This window comes from Python bivittatus, unplaced genomic scaffold, assembly GCF_059951505.1.
Source record: "Python bivittatus isolate LINGU-HERP-01145 unplaced genomic scaffold, Pbiv_v1 ctg000850_np1212, whole genome shotgun sequence".
Lineage (NCBI taxonomy): Eukaryota > Metazoa > Chordata > Lepidosauria > Squamata > Pythonidae > Python > Python bivittatus.
In genome coordinates this window covers 63,592,922-63,620,332 of record NW_028277112.1, presented here as the reverse complement: position 1 = coordinate 63,620,332, position 27,411 = coordinate 63,592,922, and the positions used below count along the sequence as shown (strand labels likewise).

At 38.1% G+C, this 27,411-nt stretch overlaps 1 protein-coding gene across 1 annotated transcript in view; it reads left to right on the top strand.

The window, feature by feature from the left end:
- Nucleotides 1–732: 732 nt before the first annotated feature.
- The window catches only part of PDE6B (phosphodiesterase 6B), a 30,107-nt gene continuing 3,428 nt past the window's right edge, over nt 733–27,411 (top strand). The window contains exons 1-20 of the mRNA XM_007431937.3: nt 733–1,434; nt 5,560–5,712; nt 5,825–5,914; nt 10,050–10,190; nt 11,067–11,141; nt 11,228–11,292; nt 12,539–12,605; nt 12,950–12,997; nt 13,337–13,486; nt 14,469–14,612; nt 14,923–14,988; nt 16,157–16,303; nt 18,219–18,326; nt 19,508–19,617; nt 21,131–21,218; nt 22,452–22,552; nt 23,347–23,454; nt 24,516–24,579; nt 25,214–25,288; nt 26,067–26,150. Coding sequence (XP_007431999.2) covers nt 967–1,434; nt 5,560–5,712; nt 5,825–5,914; nt 10,050–10,190; nt 11,067–11,141; nt 11,228–11,292; nt 12,539–12,605; nt 12,950–12,997; nt 13,337–13,486; nt 14,469–14,612; nt 14,923–14,988; nt 16,157–16,303; nt 18,219–18,326; nt 19,508–19,617; nt 21,131–21,218; nt 22,452–22,552; nt 23,347–23,454; nt 24,516–24,579; nt 25,214–25,288; nt 26,067–26,150 — 2,352 coding nt within the window. The 5' untranslated portion in view covers nt 733–966. The remainder of the gene's footprint in view (nt 1,435–5,559; nt 5,713–5,824; nt 5,915–10,049; nt 10,191–11,066; nt 11,142–11,227; nt 11,293–12,538; nt 12,606–12,949; nt 12,998–13,336; nt 13,487–14,468; nt 14,613–14,922; nt 14,989–16,156; nt 16,304–18,218; nt 18,327–19,507; nt 19,618–21,130; nt 21,219–22,451; nt 22,553–23,346; nt 23,455–24,515; nt 24,580–25,213; nt 25,289–26,066; nt 26,151–27,411) is intronic.

Sequence of the window (27,411 nt, the reverse complement as noted above, 5' to 3'; positions counted from 1 at the left end):
TTGTGAGTTGTTCCTTCCAAACCCTTGGCTGCTTTCCTCTGGAGACATTCAAGTTCTTCAGTGTTTTTCCAGGAAGGCTATGCCCAGAACTAGGACCAATATTTTGGGTGCTCTACTCTGACTGATGCAGAATTGAGAGGAACTGGGTCTTCTTTTGTGCCTGACTCAAGATCATTTAATTTCAGGTAATATAACTGATGTGTGTGCTCCTCCCTTTGCTGATTATCCAAGCTGCCTCAAACATCTCAGCTAGAGAAGTTCTAAGCATTTTAATGCCGTAAGCAGAAATCTACATGATGTGCCCCCCACCCCACTGATAAATAGGCCAGTCTATTTATCAAAAGATAGGTTATCACTCCCTAGGGAAAATGCAGAGTCCAGTAAATACTGCCTCTTCTGGATGTTTCTGTGCCAGTCCGTTTATAGAATTGATTTAGCTCGTTTTTCCTGGTTTGGCACACTCCTGCTGACAGCAGGTGTAATAAGATAGGAACCTGGTTGGCTGAGGATGAAAACTGAGCCATGTGTATTTAATTAGACTCTAGGAAGCTTATTGCAGTTCTACTGTCACCATCAGAAGAGGGGAAAATCATAATCATACACACACACACACACACACACACACACACACACACTTACATATAAATATATATACATACATACCCTAGTTTGAAACAAATAATGGAAGTTGGATATATGATTAGTATATCCTTCTGATATGAAATGATCAGAGGGCTTACATATGAGAATAAAGAAGCAGGAATTATTGACAGCTTTGGAACCAGTCATTTAAGCTGCTTGGTTAAGAAGATCTGCCCTCCCACACCCTGGCCAAACCATTAGCTTGCTGATGGACAATTGCCTCACTGATCATTGTCTCCACGCTCGACACAGAGACAGTATTTCTGGGACCACATTATTTTGCACAGCCATTGCCCAAAGGCTCCAGAATCCAAGGCTCCCATCATGAGCCTCAACAAAGAGGAAGTCGAAACTTTCTTGGATAGCAATCCAGATTTTGCTAAGAAGTATTTTGAGAAGAAACTGGAGGATAGAGCCTTCTGTGCCAAGATGAACTGTGAACAGCCCTCAGAAGATGGCAGAGGCTTTGAAGGGATGGACCCCGCAGAGACGGAAACTCTTTTTGAGCTGATACAAGACATGCAGGAAAGCATCAACATGGAGAAGGTGGTCTTCAAGACCCTAAAAAGAATCAGTGCTCTCATCAATGCTGAGTGGTGCAGCCTGTTTATGTACAGGCAGCGGAATGGCACCCCAGAGCTGGCTAGCCGGCTGTTCAACGTTCATAAGGACAGCATCCTGGAAGATTGTCTGGTAACCTCTGACTGTGAAATTGTTTTCCCCCTGGACATAGGTGTATTGGGGCATGTTGCTCAGACCAAGAAGACCATAAACATCCAGAATGTTTTTGAGGTAAGGCTACTTAAATTGTTATTCTGTTATTGGTAAATGTCAAAGCATAAAAATTAGCTAGTATTCATACTTCAAGAGGATTTTAAGACAGTTTAAGACAGATTTAAGACACTTTCGCTATGATTAAGGGACCAGCAGCAGCCCCTAGCCACCCTTGACTGATCTCAAAAAGCTAAGCAGGGTCCAGCCTGGATAGTACAAGTTTGGGAGATCAAGGATGTAGGCTAGATTGAAAAGCTGCAAAAATATCCCAGAAAAAGACAATAGCAAATTGCTTCCATATTGCTGGCATGAAAACTGGATGGATGTGCCCATTAAGTTACAGGGAAATGAGCCTGATTAAGAGGAAGCTTTATCTTTACCTAGCAGTCCCTCGTGGATTTTCAGGAAGCTCCTAAAGATACAGCTCCCCTTGAAGAAAGAATATAGCCTTTTTAGGTCAAGGGAGACAACCTAGTACCAAGCTCAGCTCCCATTAGCCCCAATTAGCATGCCCTAAGCAAGGGATTGTGGGAATTACTCTGTAAAACATCTGGAGGTCATCTGGTTGCCTCTCCTTGGCTTAAGAAAATATGCATACAGGATATATAAAATTATTCATGATGAGTTAAAAATAAGAAAAGTTTTTCTCCCTCTCTCATAGTATTTAAATGAAAGGTCATCCAATGACTTTAAATGTAGGAGATTCAGAAGTAATTTAGGACATTAGACAACTGATTGTTAAACTATGGAATTTGCTCCTACAAAATGTCCTGGTAGCCATAAATGTAAGTTTCAGACTAGACAAACACATGGGACAGAACTTTCAATGGTCAAAACTCTTGTTGACTGTCTAACATCCCCAGAATTGAAGGCAACATAGCCTAACTTCCATTGGTTATAAGCAAAGGTAGAGAGGATAATCACCCTTATGTCATGATCTTGGTTTCCTGGATTCATCTGCCTGGCCAACACAAAATGCTGGACTAGATAGGCCTTTGGTCTGATCCAGTACAGTCTGCTCATGTTCTTAACAGAAGAAAATGATACACGTAATGGAAGCTTATGTAATATGGGGAGGGTGGCTGTGTGCCTCTTCCTCTACTTGGTGTGCTAGATAGAGCAGTAGCTCTTTAAATCAAAGGCCTGTCCTGCATCATGATACGTAGCATAAGAAGCCTAACGCAAATCTATGAAGAATAAGGAAAACAGAACGATTGTGTTCATGTTCCTCTTGTGCTTATCTATTTTTCCTTCCTCTTACTGTGGTCTAGTATAGCAAAGGTCTCTTTGTTGGCTCCTTCTTCTCTAAAGGTTAAGTTATTCATTAAGTTCTTCTCTAAAGTTGACGTTCTCTTATTTACTCTCTTTGTAATTCCCTTTTTGTTTTTTCTTTGTTTTCCTTCTTGATCTCTTCATTCATTCATTCATTCATTCATTCATTCATTTCAAATTGCATTTGCCATTCTATTTTTTTGGCTAGATTTATATTATTATAATATAAATATAAATATATTATATTATTATATTAGCATTTTGTTATTCTGTACATATGGAATGTGCCTCCAAACCAGTGGTTTGCTCCTTCTTTCTACAGTTTGCATTTTTCTTCCTGTATTTTCTTCATGGGTTCTTCTTGACTGGCCTGTGGCACATTACTAGATCTTTTCCCCTCTCCCTGCCTTTGTTTCCAGTGCCATGGTATTCAGTTGGCTACTCTGGCCATGCTGGCTGGGAATGATGGGGTTTAAATGGGACAAATTGGGGAAAACATGGACATTTGTATAGTGATGATATGGAAGATAAGGCTACCAGCTCTGACTCTGCATTGATATATGCAACTATTCCACTTCTGAACAATGGGAGGTTTAGCATGTTCTGAGCTTCTCTTGCAAGACTGAAGACTTCTCCTGGAGACCAGTGATATTTCCAAGATAGACTTACATAAAGTTTTTTTTTTAATTATTTATCACATTTATATAGCTGCCGATCTCATATAGTGACTCTTAGGTTGAACCTAAGAAGAGTGGTTCACAGCATGGCTGTCCATTACATTTTCAGGTCACATGAGATCTTCAGGAGAGCACATAGCAGTTTAGGATTTCTTGAAGAGAATCAATTCTATATCTACTTTCCTAGTTCCAGCCTAAAGTGACTTTTTGCTACAAATGCATGCACTAACTTCCTACCTTACTTCCATCCCTAAACTATAAGGGGAAGCAAGTTGAGTGAAACAGCTCATCATTATCTATCTGAGCTCCTAGTGTTAGTATATAACAGAGTATCACTGGCAATCACCTCCTTTCCTTGGTCCTTGAAACATCATCCGAGCTATCAACAGCCTTGCTTCAAGCAACCAAACTGAAAGTTGTACTCATCAAATCATTTTGAAGAATTACAGAAATTGGAAGGGATCCTTAAGAGGTCTTGAATCAGTAAAATATGATTGGTGCACAAGAAGGAACATGCCTCTAGATGCCAGTTGACTGGGAGCATGGGCAGGGGGTTGTCTTCTCCTACCAGTGGTTGGACACTGAAGTAGATAGATCTTTAGTCCAATATTACAGGACTGTTCCTAAGTTCTTCAAAGAGTTCTCAATGCAAATTTTAGTCACCATTGAACAGTAATATTCAAAGGATATTCAAATATAATTTGCTGGCACTAATTTGCTTAAAGAAAGTTTTTCAAGTGAGAAGGATGTGACTACGCTACAAGATAGCTCTAACTTTCATTTCAAAAGCACTTCCACACTGCTACTAGTTTCACTCTCCAAGCCCACAGAAACAGGTTGAAGCTGGCCAGATTTGCTCACACTGCAGTTGACCTTGGAGTGCTGAGAACCAACCAGTAGTCCTTCTAGCTGATCAACTGGAGCGCACTGTATCCCTACTGTTGTCATCCATCGGGTAATCACCAGTGTTGCTAAGAGGGGGAAGCCAACAAGCTGCCCAGGGCACATCTCCCTGCTAAAAAAAGAAATAGATATTCCTCAATGATGGTGGGAGGGAGAGATCCCAAGAGATGAGAGATGGAAATTCCTGACAGTGGAAAATGACTCACCTGCACTTAAGCTCTTCAGAACACCAGCCTCTCCAGTTAGAAACTAGAACATTTCCAGGTCATGCTGACTTGCAGCTGAGCTGGAAGTAAATCAACTTGGTTAGCCAAGGACAACAGAGTGGAATCAACAAAAATGTTGTGGCAGTGTAGGAATAGTGTCTTTGGGGAAATGCCTGAGTGGAAAACAAAAGCATCCCCTTCCAGATGACAAATGTTTGGTCTGTCACATGGCACAAACATGAAACTTCTCCTTTCCAGTCTTAAAATCCACATTGTGTCCTTTCATGTCTACATATGCAGTCAGTGTTATTAATTTCAAATCCTTACAGTCCATAAATGGTTTCCGCTGGGATTACTTCACTGTTAAGTACGCTTTCAATAACTAGGTCATTTGCTCATCGCAGAACCATAGGTTGGATACAGTAGGTAAGGTAAACAAATAGTTTATCCCACATGGAATTAAAACCAGCTTGTACTCCCCTTTCCCTGAGGTCTGACATTTTAAATAGCTTTTATTGTGTAATTCACCCTTCCCCACATGAATGCCCTCCAGATATGTTAAGACAGCAGCTCCCAAAATCCCCCACTACACTGGAGAATTTATCATATTTATATTTCCAACACACCTCTATGGCATCCAGTTGGTGAATTTTACTTTGAAGGAGAAAGCAAATAAAACCTTACTGACAAATATGTAATTTGCAGATGAAAGAAGACAGATATGAGTTCACGGAGAGGCAATGCTAGACTCAGATACTCAAGAATCATTGTAAAACCTCAAACATGGTTTTCTCCCTGGATAAATGTAGTTTTGCTGCCTATCAGTTCCAAATTTGTATTAAACTCCTCCTATCCAGTGTGACCTGCATGTTGGTGTTTCCTGTCATTGTACCTCTGGAGGATAATCTACCTAACACAACAAAATTATTTTTAACAATGTTTTAGAAGTGGTACAAAGATGTTTTTGGAAAAAAATCAAATATGATTTCTATATAATTGTCTATTCTGTGTCAAGAAGGATGGAAAAAGGCTAAGCTGTTAGGCTAAGTGCTTAGTTTTCTAATTTCTTTTTTTTAAAAACACAGTCCCAACATTTTAGTACATTTGTTGATGAACTCACTGAGTCTACTACAAAGAATATTCTTGCAACACCAATCATGAATGGCAAAGATGTGGTTGCTGTGATCATGGCAGTGAATAAGATCGGAGGTCCTTTTTTCACCAGTGCAGATGAAAATGTAAGTACTGGGAAAGTGTCTTCAGAGAAATTCTCTAGTCCCCAATTTCTACATTTAAATGTAACGGCGTTGTCAAACATTGAGGAACTGAACCAAGTTTTTTATGTCTCAGCTGTTCCTGAAATATCTCAATTTTGCCTCCTTGAACCTGAAAATTTATCATCTGAGCTACCTTCACAATTGTGAAACACGAAGAGGTCAGGTAAGAAAACTTCTCTCCAGACTAGATCTTTACTAAATAACTACCTATTTCTCTCTGTGTGCGTTTGTATTTTGTTAAACTCTCAAAAAATTGTAACTGTTCATAAAGCTCTGTTTGAACAAGGAATAAGCTGATTATGCCACACAGCTATTGGCTAGGACCTGCAAAATCGCTGACAAACCTCTCTGAGCCTTCAAGAATTTTAATTTTTTTAAAAAACTTTTTGTTAAAGAGTTTTCATCAAAGAAATGCAGAAATGTCCAAATTTTGGGTGGGAAAAACAAGAGAGAAGGTTAACGATTGATTCTTGTTATTCAAGTTGGTAAAACTAACAAGATCAGGTATTGTTTCAAATATTTTAGATCTCTCCACATATTCTATTTGCAAGGTACTGGGCTTGGTTTTTTTTACTTTCAAATTTTACTGTTTTTCACTTTTTGACATCTAGCCCATTCATTTCTTCTCCCACTTGGCCTTGTTGAAGGGTGTGGCAACTGAATCCACTTTGTCTAATACAAGCAAGGAATCAGCTAAAGTAATTTCCAACTTTTTTCTTTACAAAATCTTGTGAATTTAGTGTTGAGAAACTATTAAAGAAAGGGAAAAATAAACAGTTGCCAACATGCTATGAAATAGCAATTATGCACATTAGGAGGACAAATTATGGATGTTAGCAGGTATTGTTAGCATCACAACTAGCCTGTGTATTTTAGAAGTGGGATCTGTTGCCCCCATAACTGAGCAATCAAGGTAAATGATGTCGTTCTCCATCTCAAACAAATGAAACACCAATAGCAACTGGCCATTTTCCCCCAACACGCTTGCAATGGAGCGTAAGAAAATTAGAGTAGGGAATCTGAGAAACTATTCTACAAATGAGCACTGGTTTTAGTTACTACTGATTAGTAAACTAGTTTTAAATTAACTCTGCTGTTGTTTAGAAGAGTTCTGAAGACCTGGCTCTTCACCCAGGCCTTTGGCGAGGGACAGTGGGACCCCTCGCTTCATTGTGCTTGCCATCTTTTATCTTTTTTCCTTTCATTGCTTTTATTGAAATTTCTTTGTTTTGATTGTTGTGAACCACGCAGAGTCATTGGGCATCTGGCAGTATAGAAATTTAATAAATTATCATCATTATCATCATCATCATTTGAAGCTCGTATCACAGTTAAATCTGCTTGAACTCAACATTCTTTGTTGTCTGTGCTATTCCTCTGAAAGAGACTGCTTGACCTCTCATTAACCAACAACTGTATCTCTGTGTTCAACCTTCGTTAATTTGGGCATTAAGAGAACAAGCAAATAAGTCTTTCAAGAATAATAAACAAGATCAATATGAGTTCTGGTTATTCTTTTTTTTTCTTTGATTTATTGGGCTATTTTGCTGTTGTGACTGGTTGAAGTTTTATTCCATAGACGTTGTGCAGCAAGAAACATTGTCCATCAATGGCCACAACAAGAATAATGGCTAATATTCCATAATGTCTTTGTACTGTGCAAGGACACACAAGGCAGGGAGATGCTAAGAAGCCATAAAAAGCAGTGCAAACTTACAAGCTTTTATTACCAGTCTCAGGAAGTATACCAGTAAGTGTAAGAGAAGGCTCTGAACGTTCACCAAATTCTCAAAATAATATATGTGCTTGTGGCCCAGGATCCAGTTTTCTTTTGACAAGAACGTCTCCTCCTGTTAAATGGCTTTCAGAAATTACTGACAATTAAGTCTGTTGAAGATGATCATAGAAAGGTGCCAAAGCCAGAAAGGGACTGCAACAAACATTATTAATACCAAAAGAGGTTGATCCTTTCTGTCTTCTTGCACTTCTTCTTACTCTCGGCTCTTGGACTTCTTTCTCTGCTTAGTTTTAAAATCTGGAATGGCTCAGTTCTCTACACAGGTGCCCCTTCACTCCTGGCCAGAATAAGGGAATGAATTATAACAGTAGACTGATCAAATGCCAAGTTGCAGTAAATAATGCATCAACTTGGGATCTGAGTATTTTCAGAATGCTGATGGAAAATGAGCCTCTCCAAGGCAATAGGCCATTCGGTATCCTCTGCCTTTGTGTGAATATTCGAAAACAGAGAGTTGGAAATGGCTATTATATTCTACAGAAATCAGAATTGTTTATGCTTTGCCTGTAAGCAGTATTTTTCACAATTTGACATGAGGAGAGTTAGATGAAAACACAAAGTTACAGCATCATTTGGAAAAACTTCAAGCTGTTTTTTTTTTATTATTATAAATTGGCTTCATAATAGTAGAAGTGTTCATAAAACCATCCATGCATTCTCTAAGAAGAGAAGGAAAGTGCTGGTTCTGAGGAAAGAGAAATTTGGAGCTCTCACAAAAGAAGCTGCATCCTTCTTTAAAGAATTCTGACTCTGGAAGGTTTGCTCAAGTCTTGTCAAGAAACCAAATAGATTCCACTAGACTGTCTAGGCAATTTATCTTTCTGTATAAACAAAGAAGCTATATATATATATATTTCCACCTTAAGCTTGTCTCTCCCTATTAGCCTGCAGTTGCATTTTCTGTTAAGAGAAAACTGATTTATGTCTCTATGCTGTTGGTCTTTTACCTAAATTTATGGTTTTCATGAAGATTTTTTTTCTTTTTCATAATTTATTTTCATAAACAGATGTGAGGAAGGAAGGAAGCAATTATTTCCCTAACGTGGCATCAAGATTGAGCCTTTGTAAGATTTTGCATCAGACTCAAATCTGTGAAGGACTTTATACCAAAATGTTTAGCTTTTTATTAAAGAGTTTCTTTATAACTTCAACACCATTCACAGCCTCCTTCAAGGCTTCCAGATGCAGTCATAATATATCAGTTCTTCTAGATAGGCCAGCTCAAGATATAGGCACTGTGGGGATTCCAGAAATGTTTTTTATTGTTGTAGGGTAGAATAATAGAATCCTGAAAGCCTGTCAGAGTTCCTCCCTACTCCATCTTATACCAATCAAAATCAAAACAGGTTTATGTTGATCTTCTTTCTCACACTTTCTATTTTCTCTGGACTGAGTAAACTTTTCTGAAGCTCCTTTAACCAATCATTCTTTCTTCCTTCCTAAGGCCAGGTCTACATTCTTTCACAAGCATCAGTCATAATTTATTTCAGTCCATGATCAGAATTTCAAAGACAAATACTTGAATGATGTTTACACAGCTGGACCATTTGTTTATGATCTTTTTTTTTTAATATGATCTTTGGAGCCTTGTGTTGTTCTAGGACCTATAGTAGTCAATATTTACTTGAAGTACTTGCCATTTTAGACAGAAGCTGAATAGAAAATATATACAGCTTGAAGCAACTGAAAGAACTTTGCAGCATAAAGGATATTGTTCATACTGTTTGCTCAACCCAATTCAGGAAATGTTGTTTTTGTTCATGCTTTTTGTGTGCGCTTGTGGTTTCTGAAACTTCCCAGTCATGTTCCTTGCATTATCACATATCTGTTTTCAGCAACTCTTGAAGTCAAGGCTGTACTTCTGAAAATGCTGAGAAAAAAAAAATGCATTAGAAATGGCATGGGATAGCCCTTCAAACTAATAAACCACTCAGAGTCTTAAAGACTTGGCCATGATTCAAAAACTTAAATGATTGTCTATAAATGACCTAGATTCTGCTCAGTTCCACTGCAAACTCCCAGATTTTGCTGGTTACCACCCACTTTTTAAAAATTTTCACCTACCGCATATCCTGTTATTTTCTGTCTTTACTGTGTGCCCATCAGCGTCTTCCAATTTGATTGGTGGCGTACCAAAATCATATTCATACATACACATACGAATTCATATATAATCATCATCATTATCAAACATTTATATATTTACAGTAGTGCCTATATATACAGTATATATATATAGTCCCGTAGTGCAAACACAATAGTACAGGGAAAATGTTACTGTACTATAGGAATATTCAAAGATCATGCGTCAAATGAGTAAGGAAGTGTTTAGAAGAAAATGGCAAAGCATTTTAACATGCCATGTACTTTCTATAACAAATTGTCAATGGAGCCTGGCCTGACTTTTATTAAGACAGAAAGAAAGAGTAATCAGAAATGATGCTCCTGAATCCACTAGATTGTCTAGGCAATTTATCTTTCTGGCTTTGCTCTTCTGCAGGTTTTACTGTGGTCAGCCAATAAAGTATTTGAGGAACTGACGGACATCGAAAGACAATTCCACAAAGCTTTTTACACAGTGAGAGCGTATTTGAACTGTGACAGGTATTCTGTAGGTCTTCTCGATATGACCAAGCAAAAGGTAAATAGTTTCTAAGTGTGGCTCAGTGTAAACTTGTCCATTTCAGTTCCAGAGTTTTTCACGTCCTCTTCCATTTATATCAAAATGTTTGTGGAGCAAAATCAGAATGAAACAAACAAACAAAACACTGCAACATTTACAGTAGTGTTGTCTGCTATTCTTCCAAATATTCCCCTAATAGTGTTTCTCAACCGTAGCAAGGTGAAGATGTGTGGACTTCAACTCCCAGAATTCCCCAGCCAGCATGGGGAATTTTGAGAGTTGAAGTCCACACATCTTCACCTTGCTAAGGTTGAGAAACACTGACCTAATATGTTTAGTTTCACAAATTGGCCTTTCTGCATACAAATCACGTGCTCAGTCATTGAAATACAGCACTTGCCTGCCACAGTTTTCTATAGAATTGTGCGAATCAAACAATTTTTTCAGAATCCCACTTTTTCCAAAATTGAATTGGATTATTCATTCGTTATTTCTATACCGGTGGGCCACAGCTCATCTTTTCCAGTCTTGTTCTGGAGATGATAGGGATCAAAGTTGGGATTTTTCATACGCAAGGTTCATGTACTTAAACTTTTGCTTTGCCCTGGTGAACATTTTAATGTTAGAGATGACAAATATATCTGCTATGGATTTGAGCAAGAGAAAAATGGTGCAAGCCATCAAAACAGACTCCTTTATAGCATAGATGAGTAACTACAAACTTAAAGCACTAGAATCTGTCATACTCTGCTAAAACTAGCCTCACAAAGAACATGTATTTGGAAAAGATATTTCTCCCAACCAAAAAAAAAAGAAAAGAAAAGAAAAAGTATATTAGGAATAGGTCTACTTTTTAAAATGTATTTCTCTTATAACTTTTATTTCACTTTCTAGGAATTCTTTGACTTATGGCCAGTACTAATGGGTGAAGTTCCAGCTTATTCAGGCCCTCGAACTCCAGATGGCAGAGTAAGTTATTAAGCAGATAAGAAATCTCTCCTTTTTCTATTTGTTCTCTTATTTTGAATGTCAACTCTGGTTTTGATTTTTTATAGGAAATTGCCTTTTATAAGGTCGTCGATTATATTTTACATGGAAAGGAAGAAATTAAAGTTATCCCGTAAGTAAAGTGAAATAACTGCAAGTGTAGTATTGATACGAAGTTTCGTACAGTCAATTCCTCCAATCTATTCTACAGAATCCAAGGGCATTTTTAATATAAAGCAAAAATCAGTGTGCTGTTGTGAGTACGGCCCCAGTGTGGTGCCCTTCAGATGTGTTGAAACTGTATTCCCAAACAGCATAACTAAGAGATACATTATTTGGGAATTTATGGAGTTGTGGTCTTTACCCATCTGGAGAGCATCAAGCTGAGGAAGAAAGAGAGTGTTGTGACTCAGCTCAGATGATTGGAAAGATAATTAACTCTCAACCTAACACATTTTACACCTTTTTATGAAAATAAGTAAGTACACTGCATCTGATTTTGTTTGGATTTTGTTCGGAGGCTCTCTCTTTAAAATATTTATGTTTGAATTAAAGCACAGATCCTGAATCTGTAATCTTTGGTGAATTTGTAGCTAATAACAAGGCCACCATGTAAGTAAGATCAATATATAGATGTTCTAGAAGTATCAGTGAAGAAAATTAAACTGAAAACGTCTCTCCTTGGACACTCCAATGTAATTGTATAGTAAGGTGAAGGGAAGAATTAATATATAGTGTCTTTGCATAGACCCCTATCACAAAGTCTCTCAAGCAGTATGTGTTATATAAATGGATCAACTGGAAGTTATCTTGACAAGTAAATGTGTCAATGACATTGAATATGTGTAAATGGATTAGACTGTGCCCTGTGATGAGCCAGATATCATGCTATCAGAAGAATATCCAAAGATATGCTCTAAAATGACTTCAGTAGGAAGTAATTCATTGTCTCATACGAGCTTATGTCATTTCTTCCTGGGGTATTATTTGTTCCTTCAATACAAATCCATTGTTCTGAGGAGTTAAAATGAACATATTCAATATTTAAAATATTTAAAACTCTGAACAATCAACTTCTATGCCACAATATTTCTGAATATTTTCATGTCTCCAACCAGTATTTGTAAAACAAATTGATCTATTCTTGAAATGGTGAAAATGCAGCCATATCTACACTTCATTAGAAAGTTGTTCATTGTTGCTCCTGCCCTCAATTAACTGTTCAAATTAATAGTTTTTGTAGAAATACTAGACCACTTTAAAAAGCATGTAATGAAAGAACAAACAGGAAAATAAATTTCACGATTGACTTAGGTGCATCCTTTTTCTATCCAAGCCTAATCTGATCACTATTTTCATGTTTTTTCCTTTCCATTTAGAAATCCCAAGGAAGATCACTGGGCATTGAGTAGTGGCCTCCCTACTTATGTAGCAGAAACTGGTTTTGTAAGTATTTATGTTGACAACTTTGCATAACCCAAGAGTACTTTGGCCAAGAACTAAAGACCTATGTGATAAATTGTGCACGGATAAGAAGTTCTGGGTTTATTTTCACAAATAGGAACTATCTTTGAAACAAAGAGAAGTTTCAATAGCCACTTGTCATATGAGGATGGTCTGAATTAAAATAAATAAATAAATAAATAAATAAATAAATAAATAAGTAGAAGTCCTTGGGTACTCTTTGGATCACAGCCATTATATGTCAATCATATATAAATACTTTCATCTTTTATTTAATTTTCAAAATAGTAAAATATATATTTGTATTTTTTTCTGCAATTTTTCAGATTTGCAATGTTATGAACGTAGCAGCGGATGAAATGTTTACATTTCAGGTATTGTAAGCGTGTTCATAAGGGTTTTATATTTGCTCTCCTAGGGAAGGGGCTGTCTATATGAATAGGCAACCAAAGGTTTTCCAAATGTTTTGATCTACAGCCTAAAACCTTTTACATATTTTGGCCAGCTTACTTGACCAAAGTTCTCAGATGAAAAAGCATATCGTCTAGAGGGCATCAATTTGTCTATTTCTATGAAAATCACATAAAATATAACACTTTGCCCACGACATTTGCTTTAGTAACAAATTTGCATCATATAAGTACGGTTTTACTATTGCTAGATCTGCAGGTAAGCACTGGATATATTTTATACTGACATGCTGCTGTTTTAAGGAAGGTCCGATTGATGAATCGGGATGGATCATCAAAAATGTTCTTTCAATGCCAATAGTCAACAAAAAAGAAGAAATTGTAGGTGTTGCTACATTTTACAATAGAAAAGATGGGAAGCCCTTTGATGAACAGGACGAAACGTTAATGGAGGTAGGCATAATTAATGGACATGAAAATATCATGAGTGTTTCTATAAAGCAGTTGATTACACACAGAATTCTGCAGTGGCTAATATAACCTTCAGTGTGACTAAACAGAATAAACCAGCCCATTCAGCCCAATTCTATTTCTTATGTTGCTTTGAGTTTTGACTTCATAAAATACTTAATGAAATACCAGGCTGAGAACATCTAATGAATGAGGTTAGGACCTATATTATAATTGGTGGTTTCGTATTATTTCCATCATACTCTCCTTTGTAACCCACTCGTTCTACTTGAAAGCTGATGTCTCACTACTTTTTTAATATCGAACTTGAACTGGCCACTGGTCATGTTCTGAAGAATTTTGGGACTTGTAGTCCTCTAGATGTCCTCAAGTACATCTAGAAGATACCAGTTTGGGAAAAGCTACTCTTTCCTGTTATATTTACTGAAATCTTTTACTTATCTAATCTTCCATTCTTCTTGTCTACCTTCTCATATTTCACTTTATTTGCCTCATATGCAATTTGTTCCTGTTTTGAGCTCAGATTCCCTTTGGGACTCCTTATCAATGAAATGCCCTCATAACTTCCTGGGTGTGTTCTTGTGTTTACACAGTCAGCATTATTAACAGATTACGACTGACAGCAGAACAGTCCCATCAATCTCACTGCCCAAAAATCCTTTTGAAATCATTGCTGGTTGTTTTTTATTTGCTCTTCTCTGGCTTTAACCAATGAAGATAGCCACCTCGATCACTTTATTTTTATTTATATTTCAGATTTGTCCCCGCCCATGTCACTGTGGAGTGACTTCATTTTCAATGAAAAAAAGGGGGGGGGGTTGTACAAATCCAGAAAAAAACAAACATACCATCACAAAGAGTATTTAAAAAATGGAAAGCTCAGAGAAAAAGAAATGGTCAGAGCAAAAAGGAGGTCAGCTCATGTTTAGTAATAAACACAATATTTTTGTTTTGTTTTTCCAAGTCTCTGACACAGTTCCTGGGATGGTCTGTGCTCAACACTGATACTTATGATAAGATGAATAAACTGGAGAATCGAAAGGACATTGCGCAGGATATGGTCCTTTACCATGTACGATGTGACCAAGATGAAATTCAAGAGATCTTGGTATGACTTTTAAACTTTGGCTCAGTTCTCATTCTCTCTGTTCCATATTTGTTGATGAAGCCTGTTTCAACTGTTAAGCGACTGGGAACCATTTGCATCTGGAGCGCTACAAGGGCCAGCTCCATCATTAAGCATGATTAGATAGCAAGCATCAAGCAGGCATTTTTTGGAGAATCATTAAGTTGTCAGAAAGATGTGTTGATGGTACAAGAGGGTAGCAGGCTTTATCCATCTCTTGCTTTAGACTCCAAAATGCCTTCCTCCATATATGTTTCTAGCTCATAACTTCAACATGCCTGTTTCTCCACAGCCAACACGAGAAAAGTTTGACAAAGAGGTGAACGAATGTGATGAGGATGAACTGCTGGAACTTATAGTGAGTGTCAACTTGTTTATTATGGCATCATGCCCTTCTTTAAATGTTACAGATCTAAACTGGGAAACCTTTTATTCTGTTGCGCAATACAACTGAGAATACTACATAAGCAGATATGATATCTTTCCTAATATGTCTCCTCTGCTACATACAAAGTATGCTTCAGCCAAGTACAATACCAGCCAACATGATTTGATTCATAGTTCATTAAGCAAGGGCCAAACATGGCCAAAAGTCATTTGATTTACCACATACATCACAGCAATTTTTCTAGTCAATTTTTAATTAAAACCAAGTTCTCTATTTCCCCCATGAGTTTTACTGAAAGAATGAAAACTGTTCGCAAAAATGATTAACTTTCAGTAAAATGTTTCTTCCATGATAGCTCCCTACAACTTTCCAATTTCACTTACTGATATGCTTTGCATGAACCAAGAACCTCAGTTCACAAGCTGAGAGCAGGAAAGTAGGCTGGCAATGTGGATTCTGCATTAATATGGCATAACTCCTGCCAGAAAAACGATTCCCCATTTTTATAAAAGCAATTCCATTACAGAGGAAAACACTGGCCTCATTTGCACATAGTGGTCATAGATTAAAAATACTGGTCATGGTCCAGTGCAGGAATGGACAATTAGATGCAAACACATGTACGCACATGGCTAGAGGTGGCATGACAGTAAACCAGGAATCTGGAAATAGGCAAGACAGTTATTTAAATACAGCACACATACTCTCAAGAATCCAGACTGATAAATTGGCTATGAGTAATCTTCCTATTTCACACGATCATTGTGAGTTTGTAGATGATCGCAAGCTCTGATCAGTTGCAAAGCAAGGTAACTACAAGTAATGGATCTGGAAATGGTTTGTTTAACTAACCAGAGCTTATGTAAACTGCAGTTCCAAGTTTGCAACACTAGCAAATCAAGAACATGGGAAAGTAAAACTAAATGATGGCAAAGCTCTTCTGGAAGATAGGAATAGGACAGAAGTACAGCTAAACCTGAAGTTTGGCTTGGTTCATTCCAGTTATGCAGTTTTTGTTAACTCATGATGTAGCATTAGATGCAAGCATAGTGACTGTTTTTATGTCAGTTCAGAGACCAAAGCTTATCGCTTCAGCTTTCAAATCTAAACGAGAAGTGCTATTCTTTTTTGCCCCTAGAAAGAAGAGCTTCTAGATCCTGAAGAATGTGAAATTTACGCCTTTCATTTTTCTGATTTTGAATGGACTGAACTCGATCTTGTAAAATGTGGCATTCAAATGTATTATGAACTTGGAGTGGTGAAAAAATTCCAAATTCCACAGGAGGTAAATGGCAGCTTTAATGCAGACCCTTTCTCACATATACAGAAGTGAATAAGTTGAATAATGAGCCCGCTGCAGCTTTGTACTCATCTGCTTTTAAGTTGACAGTGGCATTTTGAACTTCCCACAGATGAGTTAGCTTTTTAAAAAGTATTTGTCTGTGGGTAATATATCCCACCTTTCCTTCAGAAGTTCAAACCAGAATTCATAGCTTCTCTCCTCTAAATTTTCCCACAACTCTAGGGGATAGATTGGGCTGAGAGGTAGCTACTTATCCCAATGTCATTTTGTGAACTTCCATGTCTGAGAGTAAACTTGAACCTGGGTCTCTGAAGTCATAATTCAACACCTTAGCCATTCCATCACAGTGGTACAAAATAAAACAAAACCCAAAAATCTATATAGAAAGGGAACAGGAAATCATATATGCATATTGAATATAAATGATCCAAGAGACAGTAGGAACATCTCAGGACTGCAAGTAGATTTGAAATAACTGTGCTCCTTGGGTGATTCTTGTATCAATGGAGGCAAATACGTGTAACTCAGGGTTGAACTGTGGAGTCCTTGGGGTTCTCTGAGCTTGGCTGTTTTCTTGCAAACGTTTCATTACCCGGCTAGGTAACATCTTCAGTGCTAGAATGGGATGGGGTTTGCTCTCTGTTTATCTGCTGTGGCCTGCTTTGCCAGTGCTGGTGGGGGTGGGGGTTCTGCTTTGCTCTTCTGGTAGTTCATTGATTAGTATATGTTGACTGCTTGATTGTGTGCCTGGTGGTGACCTTTGCTTATCTGGGTGATGATTGCTGGAGATGATTGCTGGTGACTGAATGCTGGCATCTAGTCTTTTGTCTCTTTTGAACAGTATGTAGATGCTGTTTATCTCTATGTGTCTGTTAATTGCTGTCTTGTCTGAATACCAAGCTTCCAAGAATTCTCTTGCATATTTGGATTTGGCTTGGTCTAAAATGCCACAGCAGATAAATAGACAGTAAACCTCATCCCATTTTAGCACTGAAGATGTTACCTAGCTGGGTAATGAAACGTTTGCAAGAAAAGAACCAAGCTCAGAGAACCCCAAGGACTCCACATGATTCTTGTATCTCTCACTAGAACCAGAAACCATGGGAGCTTCCAGTTGGCCAGACTTTTTGTACCCAAACCCTCTAATTCCAATGTATAGTCTTTTCAATAATGCTTCAGGCTGTTCTGACCCTTCCATTTTTGAAAGCCAAGATGCTATGAGAACACAGCATGTTTACATGCAAGAGTCCATCAGCCAATCAGTCCTGGCTAGCACTTTTTGAACAACTGTGGAGCACAGGGAACTGCCAGTCAGTCAGTACTTGGATGCTGGCCACTAATTGACTGCGTATTCACTTTTGTAAGCCTCCGGCCATGACGTCATCTAATCTGCAGGGGATCACCACAATCCTTTTTGGATCTGCGTCTATCTGGAAATGTCCTGTGAGAGATAGTAGTAGCAGAAATAACTGCTAAGCCTGAGCTGGGACTCCTCTGGTAGCCATTTCCAGAGGTCAGACTGATTTCTTCTAAAACTTCTGAAGTTCTAAAACTTACTGGGTTCCCAAGATTCAGAAGCCAAACGGCCACCAAACATGGAGGCCTAGGAGGAAACGTGTGTGCTTTTACCCTTCCTTAGTAACTTGTCTACCCTAATGCATTTTAGATATATTGTACACTACTTCAAAACTTTCAATTAACAGGTGGGGTATCAGTGATCCAAATAAATAAAATAAATTGTAGGGTCACTAAGGAAGAAAGAGTAATATATTTCTCCTGAACATCTGAATATTGAAAACTAGATAAGAAACTGTTTTGAAAAGTTTGAGAAAATCATTGCTTGCATTCCCATAAAGCTGTGCAAGTTTGCACTGATTAACTGTTCTTATTTTCACAGGTACTGGTGAGGTTTATTTTTTCAGTCAGCAAAGGTTACCGAAGGATTACCTATCACAACTGGCGCCATGGCTTCAATGTTGCACAAACCATGTTCACCCTTCTTATGGTACTTCTTTACTGACTCTTCTCTCTCTGCAGAAACTGTTTCAGTTTAGAGCAACTGGCATTTCCAGATATAACTCTTACTCTACCATTTAGTGGTCCATAATTGTCTTTGTCCTTAAAACAATGAAATTCATAACCCTCCCCACCCCCCAAAATTTTCTTAGTTTGTCTAAGTATCTACAACAATTTTTAGCTGAGACTTTCCGACTTCATTCTTGCTTAAGAGCCCAGATTCCCCCATTCCATCTGCTTGTCAAGAAACCAGGAGATACAGTAGTTTATACCACCAGTGAAATCAAATAGTCGTGATTTTCATGGCCATACTATTTCAGGCTACCAAACACTTAGGTAAAAATTAACTATTTTGATACAGATTTCAGAATGTTGAGATGAGTTACTTAATCATCCCCAAGGCTTCTGATCCTAAAAACATGCCCAACTGAGGAAGGAAGGAAGGAAGGAAGGAAGGAAGGAAGGAAGGAAAGAAGGAAGGATGGAAGGAAGGAAGGAAGGATGGAAGGAAGGGAGGGAGGGAGGGAGGGCAGGAAAGGAACGGAAAGGAAAGGAAAGGAAAGGAAAGGAAAGGAAAGGAAAGGAAAGGAAAGGAAAGGAAAGGAAAGGAAAGGAAAGGAAAGGAAAGGAGGCAGGCAGGCAGGCAAGCAAGCAAAATAAAAGCCTAAATGTTTGGTTCCACTGACTCTGGAAAGGGCTTAGTGGGTTACAAATGGATAGTGGCAGGCCACACATAAGCAGCTGTTGTAAGAATTTTGAATGAAAGATCTACTTCCATTTAATTTTAGTGCAAAGACTAAGATACCATGTAATATGGGTTGCAGTGGAAAGTCTGCCTGTGTCAGGCCTAGCCCAAGGAACTCCAAGAGACAATGCAAATTCAGTTCAGCTATGTTTATTAGCTACAACCTCTAGCAAGATCTTCCCAGACTGAAACCCCATCTCCCAAGTCAGCCAGCCACAACATTGTGAATTCCTCAGGGAGGTGCCAGTCTCATCCTCTTGTATCTCCCACGCTCCTCCAGCGAGCTAAGAAAATGTTTATCTCCCTGAGCCTGGCCTTCATAATTCCATTCCATCACAGCCTGTACAGTTTTTTAAAAAAATCTCTGACAGAATAAAGGCTAATCTGATGGGAATACTTTTTAAAAAAATCTTTGCATTGTACAGACAGGTAAATTGAAGCAGTACTACACAGATCTTGAAGCCTTTGCTATGGTCACTGCAGCTTTGTGTCATGATATTGACCACCGAGGAACCAACAACCTTTATCAGATGAAGTAGGTGCTTTTCTTTTAATATCAATGCAATTTATATTGGGATCTGTTGATTCAGAATAGATTTCATATTAAATTCTACAGGCTGCCCCCCAAAAGTGAAATGATTCCCCCCCTCCCCATGTAGGAAAAATTGGTTGTGTTCACTTACAGATTGATGGAGAACCATGTGATTCTTCTCAGTGACAGTTTAGAGGATTTTCATCAGTTGGTTTTTAATGATCCCAACAAACAGAATTTAAGAAACTGCCATCTGAAACAGACACAGATTCCTACCTTCTTTCCTCCAAACTAGTTAACCATTTCAGAAATGTTTCAATTTTTCTCTTGAATATCCATAAGGCTATCCAACTGTGCAGAAGTAGCACCCAGCCCTCCAAGAAGAAATATTTTAGCTCTTCACCTTCTCCAAAGGCAACTCCAATCATTACAAATGCTCAAGCAGAAAAACGCCATTAGTGGTGATAACAGAAGCATCAAATCACTTGCTGCCCATTAACAGTGTCCCCCACTCCCCCCTACCAATGAAAGTAAGAACAATGATAAGGTCAAGATCTGGTCTTTTCCTTAGCTTTGTAATAAAGGAGTATTTGCAATCATTTTCCTTTCACTTTTTCTTGAGATTAGTAGGCAACTTACGATACTGGGTTGCACTTATTGAATATTTTTTATTTTCTGAGAAGCATTCTTGGAAACAGTGATGATGCTGGGGAGGAGGAGGGTAAATAGTACTTTGCTTGGCATCATGCTAGCTTTCAACTTAAAAGAACAGTAAGGAGAGGCAGAAAGCTTCTGATGCAGGTGTCCCAGACACCCTAGGCCCCGTGGGTACATGTTGCCATAGTTACCAGATATGGGATGTAATAATCCAGAGGACCACCAGATGGCATCAAAGGGTTTCTGAATCTTTTTGTGGTCATCAGATTTTGCAGCCCAGATTTGATAGCCATAGCATTGCCCACGTTTGGGATGGCATATAGGCTCCATAAATATATTTAATAACTTCAAATACTTCAAAATTTTAAATGTTTAAAAAATTTTTAAAGATCGTGGCCCTCCTCACATGAATTTATCACTCTGCATAAAGAATTATACAGGAAAAGAATGATTCAGTAGATGTGCAGCTGTGCAGCGGTGATGTATATACTTCTAAAATATATTCACATTTAAATATCTGATATTTTTGCTGTTTAGAATTTTACAGCTGATTTTCTTATCGTTTCAGTTCTGTATGGTTTACATGTTATTGTTTTAAACAGCACTGTAAACTGCCTTGGAATCAGTGAAGCACAACAAAATGTATTAAATAATAGTTATAGTAAAAAATCACAACTCAAGAAAATCATCATTTTGGACAGAGCTTTAACATCATCAAAGATCAGAGCAATGTTTGGTTGTTGCTCTTGCACCTCCAGTCTTAATGCAATCATTTACAAAGCTTAAGGCTAGAGAAAGGAAGTATTTGGCATTCTTGTAATTATTCCATTCTTTATTCTTCCAACGTGTTTGCTAACAGGTCTCAAAATCCCTTAGCAAAACTTCATGGCTCATCCATTCTAGAGAGACACCATTTGGAATTTGGCAAATTTCTGCTCTCAGAAGAGGTGGGTGACCAATATTTTGAATGGCAGTAGTAATTTGGTGGATCCATGTTTTGTTTTTATGAAACTGTAATCTGTAATAGACACAACTCAATTTTGGATCAGAATTAAGTATTGGTTTAAAACTCTGCACCAATTACAATGCACCTATTATCCTCCCCCCCGCCCCCCGAGATACAGGATTTATAGAAGTCAGTTCCTCCCATTCCCAAGTAGCATATGACTCCCTTGGGATTGCATTTAACTTCCATGTAAATATAGTGTCAGTAGAAAATAAAACTGGCACATTAACAATTCAACAACTACCAGGTTCAACTGATCATTTTATCAGGTGGTTCAGGATGCACACACCCTTAACGTTAATTGGATTTAAGCCAGTTAACTGGAAATTTATGCTAGATCACTCTATTTTATAACTTAGATTATCACTATTGAAATTAAAAATGAGGGCATTTCTATACATGGTCCACTTTGAAAGCAGCATCTCAAGTTGGTAAAAGTGAGGCAAATCATATATCATCTTCAAATAGGAGCTGGGAGTGAAATTGGTGGCACTACTGAAGTGCCCTGAGGAATTACAGGCACCAGCACACTTCAAAATCAAATCTGCAGAATATTTGGAGAACAACTAAAAAAGCACCATCCCATCTAAGGAACCAATTTTTTCTGAATAAAACACCAATGAAAACTCCATGCTCAATAGTTATGGAGTGATGGATCAATTGGGGGAAAAAGGGAAACTGGAAAAGTCCCATGGCGGTATTAGAATGGACTGGAAGAGACTATGATTAATTGGCTGGTATCTGAACACGATCCATCTCGTTTTTCTATATGTTATTCTTTCCAAATGATTAAGATGTTTACTTACATTTTTACTATATTCTTAGTGGACAGCAGAGCACAGAGATCATTGAACTCAAGCCCAGTAAAATCAGTTCAACACTAATCTGAACACTTTCCATTGGCTTCTGGAAAATTTTCCATTGGCTTCTGGAAAATCATCAGCAGAAATCCATTATGAGGTGTGAGATAGATTTATATACTCTCCCCCCCCCCCGAAAGAAATAAAATTTTAGATCCTGAACCTATGAAAGAGAATTAGTACATTTTCTCTGCATCCACTTGCTATAAAAATGATACAAGGTTTTGAAGGAAGGTACTGTGAGGAAAAGGTAGAGATACCATGGCAGGAAAGTATTAATCTTCCACTCTGATTTATGTATTTCTCCCCTTTAGTCTCTGAACATTTACCAGAATCTCAACAGGAGGCAGTATGAACATGTAAATCACTTAATGGATATTGCCATTATAGCCACCGACTTAGCACTGTACTTCAAGTAAGTTAATCATGTGTTAATTGCTACAGGGAGTCAACAGGCAGGAGTGAGAGAATCTGAAGCATAATATGGAGAAGGAAACAAGCCACGTAGTGTTAGCTCAAGTGGTGGTTTTCATGTCAGTTGTCCTTCAGTTTATCCCCTCAGTGACCCTGTAATTTAGATAAGGCTGAGAGAGTGACTGGTGAAAAGTCACCCAGGTAGCTTTCATGGCCAAGAATGCTTCTCTGATCTTAATCCAACACCTTAATCATTACACCACATTCTGGTGTTTTCTATATACAGTACAGACTATAGTTTCATTGTGCTGGGGAAAGTTAAGCTAAGGACAGGGCTGAATTGGGTTTATTCTCCCAGAATAGCATTAGCTTGTAAATCTTAATGAAATTCTTGATTTCTTGACATGAAAGCAATATTCAGCTGTCTTTGGGTCTCTAAAATAATCAAGGATGAATCAAGACATTTATGCACCCAAGAACAGGCTTATATTTCATAGGTAGCAAATTCTGCTTCACACTTCCAATATTATGGCTAATCCCATGGATGGTCTATATATTCAAGAGGGGGCTTTGTTTGATTTTTATCAATGTTTGGAGAGTTGGGGATTGAATCAGTATCAGAAGGAAGTGAGCCCAGTCTTTCCCTGGATTATGTGAATTCCTTTCCTTTCTAGGACTTTTGCTTATATTATTGAGTTACTAAGAAATTGCTGTGAATTTTGATGATACTCAAACTACAAAAAGGGGGTTAATTTTTCTTGTTTGTTTGCTGTCTGCAATCTTCTTTTTTTAAAGAAAGAGAACAATGTTTCAGAAAATTGTTGAAGAGTCAATGACCTATGAAGATCGGAAAAAATGGGTTGATTATTTGTCTCTGGAAACAACAAGGAAAGAGATTATCATGTAAGTGATCTTTTTTTAAAAAAAAAAGCTGAATAAATAAATGGCAACAATTAAAAAATCCAAATGGCATATTATCTCAGGTTAAATACTTGTACTGAGACAAGGTGTACTATTCTGGGGAGGCAAATGGATCTCTTGAGATTTTGTTATTACATGACTTGTGCCAGAACAGGCCCACAGCAATGAGGAAGGAGTAACAGGTAGTTAGGCTCACCGATCTATAAAGTGTTAGACTACCAAGTGAAGATGCCTCTCACATACAGTCTTCACTTGGTAGTCTAACACAGTGTTCCTCAACCAGGACCGCTGGTGGTATGTAGAAGTCTTCTGAGGAGAAGCCATTTCCTCAGCTGGCACAGGAAAGAGAAAGGAGGAAAGCAGAAAAAAAAATGGACGGTACAACCAATCTCCAGTTGAGTGCTCTCAGGCAAAGGGAACTTAGCACCTCAGCAGGGGATTCTTAACTGCTGCCTTTTGGAACAGTCCTAGCATTGCTGTAAATTAAAATATCATAGTCATAAAACCTTGAAGGACTCAGGCATTCTGGCCAGAAGCTACGTAGGAGCTACACACACACGCATCAGCAATACATGGACAGAGGACGGTTTGCCAAGTCCTTTCTAAGAATTATACATGTGCAGAACTATGATTTGAACACTGAGTCCTGGGAGGAAAATATATGGTTTTGATATATCAAAGTGCCATTTCTAACTCCAACTCATTTTAAAAATTTAACTCGGAGTAAAATGATGGGAACACTTTGATTCCAAACCCCAAGAGTGACCTGATGGAGGTGTCTGTCAACTATTCTAGAGCTGTTTCTCTTTTCCTCTCCACTAGATAGCTTTCTCCCAAGGTGCAATTCCCTATTTCTCAATGAGTTCCTTTTGGGTCAGGCCTTCCTGGTATCCTCTTAAGGATATGCATGTATCTGCCCTGGAGGGCTGCTGGAAAACTTGCTTTGGTGCGAAATAGAGGTGTGGATTTGCTGCTTGGGAGAATGTGAATGGGTAAACACACATTCCCTGATTGCGTTTTTCCTTCTGGCTTCTTCCTTACAGGGCTATGATGATGACTGCCTGTGACTTATCTGCTATTGCAAAACCCTGGGAAATCCAGAGTAAGGTCAGGTGCCTTTCCCACAGTGCCCTTTCTTTAATGGTTAAGAGCAACCCGCAGATTGTGTGTTTTCCTTATCATACAGTTGAATCATTTTATCTTTGTAGGGTCCAACAAAGCATAAAATATTTGACCAAATGTCATAAGCAAAAGACTGGATCCTGCCCCAATAAGACAATATAAACTTTACACTGCGATTGTTTTTTCTTTCTTTATCACTTTGGTCTCCTCAACTTCCATTTGTAGTCTTCCGTATGGTGGAGTTCAGGTACATTAGAAATACCGTCAACACAATTTAAAACCAAGCTAACACATCTATTTAACAAGTCAGACAGGAAAAATTATTGTGTTCCAGAGATTGGGCTGTTTTTACAGATAATAGCCACAGGTTGTGTTTAAGAAAATTTTTAACTGATGCTCTACAATTTTTAATTTTTTAAAATCTCATTGACCTCAGTGACTTTATGTGAGTAGAAACATTGGAAACAATAAGGTGGCAGAGAAATACTCAAACACAAATAATGCTTCCAAGAGTGAGAACTGATAGTGATAAAATGATTTTGTAGCTGCTGAAAAGAGACAACAGCAGGAGTTGTTAAATGAGAATGCCAACATCATAAAGGTTTTTTTCTATGTACAGGTGGCATTACTTGTAGCAGCTGAATTCTGGGAACAGGGAGACCTGGAAATTTCTGTACTTCAGCAAAATCCTATCGTAAGTTCATCACAAATAGTCACTGAGTTGCTTCCTCTGCTCTTCTGCTTTTCCCCCTCTTAACTTTCCACTCCTAGAAGGTGAAAGCCTATGCTTTCCAATTGTCCTCCCAGCAGAAGGAAAAGCCAGGGTTATCTCAATTCTGTTTCAGCGGGCATCAGCCAGAGGTGCAGCTGAATGGCAGCCTTGATAGAACATATAGTAGAAGCTAGTTTGGGATCCTTCCAGGTGAAACAGAAGTTTCACCCCATTTGGTAGTCAAAGAGAGATGAAGACAAAAAAGGGCTCACCTTTCTAGCTGTAAGATTTCCTCATTAAAATAGACAGAGGGGCTGAGAAGGAAAAGTGGCTTTCTACGTTTTGAGGACAGATGGTCTCTCATCTGTAGATCATCTTACTGGTAGGCAGTTCACCCAATTTCAGGAGGAGATGTGGTGGTCACTGAATGGGAGTCACACAAATATATACCCAGATCATGAGAGAAATGTTTTCCCTCTGTTTCCGTAGGAGTAAATAATAGCCATTCATGTGAGAGGAAGGTAAACTTGACCACGATGACCTCAATTTTTTTTTTGAAGAATGATCATTTTCTTCCTCTATTATGCTGATTCAGAATCACTGTCTTTGCCCCACTAAAGTTATGGGGCTCATTGATAATAGGGTGTACTCTTATCTAAGGTTTCTTGGCCACACTAGAGTTCAGACTCCAAAACTCTGTTTCTTGAGAGGATTTCAGAAATATGAATATTCAAAAACAACAATTGCTATTTTCTCCTAGCCTATGATGGACAGAAAAAAATCTGCTGAGCTCCCCAAACTTCAAGTTGGTTTCATTGACTTTGTGTGCACATTTGTATATAAGGTAAGCAGATGCATGATCTGATCTCTTATCGTCCATTAAGTCCAGAAATGCTTACTAAGTTTAAGTCATTGTAGGAAACCTAGTGCCCTCTAGATGATTTGGACTTCATCTCCCATCAATTTCAGGCAACATGAGCAATAGGAAGGGATTATAACTGTAATCCAAACCATCTGGATGGCATTAAGTTGTCTATACCTGGTTGAGGCAGATATTTTTATCACCACCAACGCCTCTGCTTAAAGCACATTAGTACAAATCCTTTGGGATTGAGGAAGTCAGATTTCCATTTCCCTTGTTTATTTTTTTCAGGAATTAACACTTTGGTTCCCTATTTTTAAAGTGAGAATCTAGAGCTGCACTCTGGTATTTTCTGAGCTTTCTATTCTCTCCAGTGGGACGTTGGAAAGAAATTGTATAAAGGGGTTGGACTCTCTCAGTCAGCAAGACAGCTTTCCAAAACCAAAAAAGAATGGGATGAAACTTGAGGGCTGGGGGGAAAGGATCAAGTTTGAAAATGAGCAACATTAGGCTAGGGACAAAAATATCTCCCCAAAATCTCCATATGTGTCCCTCCAAGACAATCAGTAGAGTGAGGGCTCAGAATGACGTCAACTGCTACATTCTAAGACACCTCCCTTTTCCCTTCCAGTCATGTGACCTACCACAAAGCTATATTTAAGGGGTTAGAAAGAAATCCAGAAGCCATGCATTGTGTCCCTACCATTTTTTTTCTTTCCAAAGCAACCACTGCAGGGTTACTATAAAATGTGGATATGCAACATTTACAAGATACCATGACTATAATGCAGTTTCCATCCATTGTTGCATTAATTCAGAATAGTTAAGAAAACAACAGCTGAACTATCACTAGTCAGCTTCTGGAGCCCCCAGGTAGGGTTATCATATTAGAATTTCTACAAATTCAGACAGATGAATAGAAAGACTATGGCACTAAATATATTTGCTGTTGCATTGTCCACCACTGTAGATACTTTGCATCTGCTTCTGACAACAACCTCAAGAGTTTTTTATTCTGTTTATTGTGGGATTTGTTTATATTTCATTCTCCGAATTAAGCTTGCATTTATCTGGGGTTTTCAATTGCCCCTGTAATACAACTCCTTTCTTCTGCTAAATTAAGGTGCAGTTAGAAGAGTGAGCAATGTGGGTATATATCTCTAATTTCTTCAAAATCTTGAACCCCTTAGAAATATATATATATTTAAAAAACTCCCTTAACTTATGGAGCTTGGGCTTGATT